The sequence below is a fragment of the Myotis davidii genome, unplaced genomic scaffold, assembly GCF_000327345.1.
Source record: "Myotis davidii unplaced genomic scaffold, ASM32734v1 scaffold88, whole genome shotgun sequence".
Lineage (NCBI taxonomy): Eukaryota > Metazoa > Chordata > Mammalia > Chiroptera > Vespertilionidae > Myotis > Myotis davidii.
In genome coordinates this window covers 5,982,999-5,989,389 of record NW_006300377.1, presented here as the reverse complement: position 1 = coordinate 5,989,389, position 6,391 = coordinate 5,982,999, and the positions used below count along the sequence as shown (strand labels likewise).

General features: G+C 37.0%; 1 protein-coding gene across 1 annotated transcript in view; it reads right to left on the bottom strand.

Annotated features, from left to right (window-relative positions):
- Positions 1-458: 458 nt before the first annotated feature.
- The window catches only part of PTP4A2 (protein tyrosine phosphatase type IVA, member 2), a 14,550-nt gene continuing 8,617 nt past the window's right edge, over positions 459-6,391 (bottom strand). Inside the window, exons 4-6 of the mRNA XM_006777394.2 lie at positions 3,514-3,644; positions 2,205-2,279; positions 459-1,203 (exon numbers count right to left, since the gene is read on the bottom strand). Coding sequence (XP_006777457.1) covers positions 1,095-1,203; positions 2,205-2,279; positions 3,514-3,644 — 315 coding nt within the window. The 3' untranslated portion in view covers positions 459-1,094. The remainder of the gene's footprint in view (positions 1,204-2,204; positions 2,280-3,513; positions 3,645-6,391) is intronic.

Here is a 6,391-nt window from a genome sequence, read left to right as displayed (position 1 = left end):
CTACCTGTTCCTGAAAATTCAGAGTACAAATAAGTCCTAAAATAAAAAATTTTAACTACCAGCATTCTCTGACATCATTAGACAGAAAAGCAGAGTAATGCTACATACAGCCCACAGTTCTACAAGGTGTAGAAAGTGTGCTAACTCTCTGAACACATCTTTAGCGATGAACTGGAGTACTCCCCTTCAGAAATCAAATGTTTCTGTAATACCCACTTAGCTTCATTAGTTGGGAAAGAGAAGAATTCGACTCTCAGCTAAGTTCTTTGAAAAAAGAGACTCCTCTTAAAATGCCATGTCCCCCACTAACTTACCAAAACAAAAACCCAAACAAAAAAAGGCTCTTGGCTACTTTGCCTAATGTTGTATAGAGTTTTCAAGGAAAGAAACTAACATGAACACTCCATCATCAGTAAAAACTAAAAACCACCTGGATCATATAATATATATGCCACTGCTTTTTTTTTTTAATGTTTTTTGTTTTTTTCTAAAAGTGCCCAGGTGGGCTTAAGGCTGCCAGACTGCACGCACATCTACAGCAACAAGGGCTTCTCCTATTCCATCTACAACTAGTATCAGGGGGGAAAGAGGGATGGGGAAAAGGAAAGAAGAGAGGAAAATTGTAGCCCCCACCCCCTAACCCCAAATAACAAAAAAAGAAATAAATTCCACAACAGGGAGATAGACCTATGTGCCAAGCATAATGGAAGAGTGTGCTCCCCAAAGAGAAGGTTATGCACAGGCTAATGTTCTGCTGGTTTTCCTTAGAGACCTATTTTGAAAAAGTTTAAAAAGACAGGAGATTTTGAAATAATTCAATCCTGGCAGAAATTCAAACTGCAACACTAAGAGCAAAACCATTCTCCACTGAAGTAATCCCTTTTTTCTTTCTCTTTTTCTTTTCTTAAACATTTTATTCATGTTATAGAGGGATTTCTTTTGTTTTTTGTTTTCCAATCATTAGGAGAGTGGTTGAGGAGTACTGAATCCATCACCACTTTGATGACACAGTCAAGATTCCAGATTCACATTTCCAGGTACCAAGAGTTCCCTCTAAATGCCACAATCAAGTCAGCCTTCGTTTATATTTCTTTCTACTGAACACAGCAATGCCCATTGGTATCTCTGAAGCGTAATCGCATCTTAGGTCGGTATTTCTCCAGGTAAAGCAGCTGTTTGGAATTGAATGCTCCCCTTCTTTTTCTGAAAATACAGAATGGCAAACTTTATCGTGTACAAAAAAGAGCTGCCTTATTCACTGAAATGCATTATTTATGGCCTAAGGCCATTCTAACACCACAAAGCCGAAAATCAACATTTCCCATACAACATCACTTCTTAAGTTTAAATCAGAACTTTCTGTGCCTTCTGAGAAAAAGGAATAGACAAATTTTCTTTGCTGACTCTCACTACTCTTGTTAACCGTTTAATAAACATCAGAATGATTTATCCCAAGTCATCTAATATACTCTTTACCAATTAGCTTAACATATTTTTCAGATTAGAATTAGTAGCAAGTATTTAGGATGCATGAGTATTTATATGAAGCAGCAGGCACAGATGGCATTTCTTGAAATATGTTACCTTCCTAGAGCTGCTACCATTCATTTCATGCCGTCATTAATAGTCTTTTTCTTTCTTTTTTTCTTTCTCCTCTTTTTTAAAGAAAAGAGGAAAGGCTAAGAAAATAAATGGCAAAAAATTCTGGACAGCAAAATATCATGGCCTATCACTCCAGACTGAGGCCAAGATTCTGTCTGGACACTACCATCCTGATTTTATGCCTAAACAGGTCACTTATGAGTCCCAGGTGATTAACTGCTCCTCTACAGATTCTGGTTTGCCTCTTGGTCATAGAAATTGCATTTTAAAGATATTCTGGACATCTATTAAAAGAGACACAAGATCACTGAGACTCTTCTACCTAGCTATTCATTTTAAAGATTTTTAGATAGTCAAGTCATATACTGGACATATTCTACAATGTGCACATTTGCTGCCTAAATTAGATATCCTTTAAATCTGGGAGCTAGTAGTTTTACAAGTCTCTTTATCATTGGCTCTTTTTGATAATCAATCTTCAAACAAACATTTGAAGCCAAAGGCAGCAAGTTATTCCAGACTAGGAATGGATATTTTCCATAATTCCCTCCTCTTGTATGACCTTGCTTTATGTGTTTCTGAGTATAAAACTTCATACTTACTGTCTTATAAACTGAACTGCATCTTCATACTTCATTCCACATTCAATCAAAGCAAGTGCAACCAGCACAGGTGCCCTGCAGAGAGAAACTCAATTGTAAATATGCACACATCTTTAGAATTAAATTTTAAAATCCAGATTACATGTTACCAAAACTCTGATTTTTGTTATAAATCAATTTTAATATCATTTCCTTATCAATTACTAAAAAGATGGTAGACTTCAACAAAATCCTTTTCGTGAGCTAGGAGAGAGGGTCAGAAAATTGATAATTAGAATCAGTCTCAATAAAAGTATGTACTAGTATTTTTAAATGTAACAAAGGAAATGAAGTTTTTTTTTAAAAGTCAATTATAGGGCACTGACTTTGGACTACCTAAATTAACCCAAGTCAAATCAATAATACTACCTTTGCTCTTCAAGATAAGGACTGAAACTTAGAAACTTTACTAAACTATTAAAAAAAAGGAAAACAACAAACAAAAGGACTAAGCAGAGGTAAGAACCTGAGTCACCACTACCTGCACTAATGTTGTTTCTTTAGTGTTTTTTTTAATATATTTTATTGATTTTTTACAGAGAGGAAGGGAGAGGGATAGAGAGTTAGAAACACCGATGAGAGAGGAACATCGATCAGCTGCCTCCTGCACACTCCCCACTGGCAATGTGCCCGCAACCAAGGTACATGCCCTTGACCGGAATCGAACCCGGAACCCGAGTCCACAGGCTGACGCTCTATCCGCTGAGCCAAACCGGTCAGGGCTGCACTAATGTTTTGAGTCAAAGTACACATCATAAATTGACCTTTAACCTTCTGTTGATGAGTGTTGCAACACCATTCCATGCAATGCTCAAGGAAAAGGTTTTTTAAAAAAATTAAAATTACTTTTCATTCTCCATTAAACTCCACATCTCCTTTCAGGAGTTTAAGTTCAGCCATCTGCTCTCCACCTCCTAACTTCCCACACATCTCAATCCAAAATTAACCATGTACAGATTTTTTTAATGTTATTGCACATTTCAAAAGCCTGAACCTTTGGTTACTTGGTACAGCAAGAAAAAAAAAACTGAATTAAGAGTATATTTTTAGCTCAAAGATAAGACAATTACATTAAGTCATTTTCAGAACAACTAAACCACCACCCACTAAATCTACTATGGCATCAGACAACCAATGAAAACACAAAAAGCAGCTTTTGTTGTCATTTCCTTTCCTTTCAGGCAATTAAATATTTAGTGTAATAAATGAAAATTTCTACCCAAGTGAAATATTTGATAATGAATTCACAGACAAAAGGGTAAGAACTTACCTTCCCAATCCCGCAACACAATGCACTGCAACACAGCAACCTGGTTCTTCACGAAATTTGGTTTTTAATAGGTTTAGCCAATCGTCCACTATCTGATTAGGGGGTGGCGCACCATCATCAAATGGCCAATCCTGGAAAGAAAAAAATCTTTTATTTAAATTGGTATTTTCTCTAGGATTAACTCCTAATACTGAATAACTGCACAATACAGAGGGCAGGCCTACTTGAACTAACTATACCATATATACCTATTCTTAATAACAGGATTCTGGTCACTGCTGAAAAACGATCCAAGATAGAAATTCAAGAGTGTCAAATAATTTAGCCTTCTTCAATGAAGTGTAATCAGTGTCTAATTTTATCTTATGGAAATCTCTTATGATAGTGATAAGAAATTAATATTCCTCAAATATTTTGTCTGAAGCAATCTGTAAACAGACATAGAGAAAACTGTAAGCCCAAACAAAGTAAGAGAAGATACACCTGTTGATATGATTTAAAAGTCCACTCTGGCAAAGAAGTATACCAATAACTGGTATCTTACTGGTCTCTACATATATTTGTGAGGATTATCCCCCAAACAGTTCTAAGATATAGTCTTTTCTTTAGAGAAAGGCTCTTTGATAAAAAATCTCTAATAGTTAGCATACCATAGCAGAAGCATACTATCATCTTTGTGCTGATTTATACATATTTAAAAGCCATGTAGCAAATATTTTTAAAGCTTTGCCTAAATTATACATATCTCATTGAACGAGCACAGTGCCACATATTAGGGTCCCTAAGCAAATGGAGACCCCTTTCTTTCAAGTATCCCTTTCTTTTTATATTCATCACTAGAGACCCGGGGCACGAAATCTGTGGGGGGGGGCGGCACAGGGGCGGAGGGTCCCCTCAGCCTGACCTACACCCTCTCCAATCCAGGACCCCTCGGGAGATGTCCGACTGCTGGTTTAGCGGGATCAGACCTAAACCACCAACCAGACATCCCTCTCACAATCTGGGACTGCTGGCTTCTAACCGCTTGCCTGCCTGCCTGCCTGATTGCCCCCTAACCACCTCTGCCTGCCGGCCTGATTGCCCCCAACTGCTCTCCCCTACTGGCCTGATTGCTCCCTAACTGCTTGCTCCCCCACGCCGACCTGATCTCCTGATCTCGCCCCTAACTGCTTGCTCCCCTGTCAGCCTGATTGCCCCTAACCGCCTCTGCCTCGGCCCCTACCACTGTGGCTTTGTCCAGAAGGAAGTTGGATGTCCGGGAGGAAGTCAAACGTCCAGAAGGTGTCTGGTCGACCCGGTCTAATTAGCATATTACCCTTTTATTAGTATAGATATGCATGCGTTGGTCTTAATTAAAAAACAGCCAGGTGATTCTCTTCCTTGCTACCTTACAAGAGGTCCTAAGAAACCAATACAAATCAGCTTTGAAGAAGGAGGAAAGGGGACTCACATCTTACATATCCTTTTTTCCATCTAGCTTCAAGGACAGAAATGTAAAAACACTGGAAATTTTTTTTAAACATTAAGACTATTCTAATGAAATTGGATAAAAACACTTTAAGATACTAGAGAAGGAAAAAGAGAAAAGTGACAGACCATTAAATTGATTCTGCACTCATTATTGGCACCACTAAAACACTTCATGTAGCCCATTAGCCATGACAGTACATTATGTTTGATTTGTCAACTACACCCCATAATTAAAGGGCTGTCAGTGTTATCATTATAAATGTCACTACAGTTTAACTGTAAATAGCTATAAAACCAGAAAGTACTTTAGTTGAGTTTACTTCCTCTAATAACACTCCCTAAAATGCACCTAGTTAAGAAACAATAACACAAAGCATGCTTCACTTACTCAGACAAGCAGTAAAGAAATTCCAAGATTAATTTTAAATGTCCTTGTTTTTTCAAGCTTAAGCTGTTAGCCCTTTAATTTTTCTAATCATAGCTATTTAAAACAAAAGCCTAGATTTAAAGGTCTGGAATAAATCCCGGACCTACCAGCATTTTCTACAAATTAGTTCAAGTTCTTTACTTCATTTCTATATCATAAAGATATTTATCAACATTACTGAGTCAAACAGACTACAGTCAATCCACAGTTCATTTTCTCAACCTGCCATCTGTCAAAACAAACTAATTTCTCATCTAACCAATGGAGAACATACAGTAGACCCCCAGTGGGTGCCTGAAACCGCAGATAGTACAGACCCTATATATACTATGTTTTCTCCTAAATGTACAAACCTATGTTAAATTTTAATTATAAATTAGGCATAGTAAATTATTAACAATAAAATAGAACAATAATATAGTGTAATAAAGGCTATGCAAATATGGTGTCTCTCTCTCTCCAATCATTTTTATATTTTCAGTCCAAACCTACTCCTGAATCTGTGTAATGATCTCTTATTTGTTGGTGTTACTTGTTACTAGGCTTAAAGCTTTCTGGTGCAACACTTGCTGTCAATTGGAACATTTTCTGTTCATGTCTTCCACCCACAAATTTAATGTTGTTTCCATCTTAACTAAGCACTCATACACCAGCTATAACTTTTGCAGTCTGAGGTACACAGCAAAACTAGCATAAATTTCTTTTTCCTTCTTCACACTTTCACAAAGATAGAAGACTCATTCCTACTGTGATCATAGCAATTTCAGCCTACTTTTTTCTTTCCTTATTAAGTGGAGAACTTTCACCTTTTCAGTTAAAGGAAGCATTTTCCAGCTTCTCTTTGGCATATCTGAATTGCTAGTATCACTATTTTTGCACTTTGGATGGGATGAAGCAATACTTCATCATACTACTCAGAATAGCACACAATTTAAAATGTATCAATTGTTTATTTCTGGAATGTTCCATTTAATATTTTAT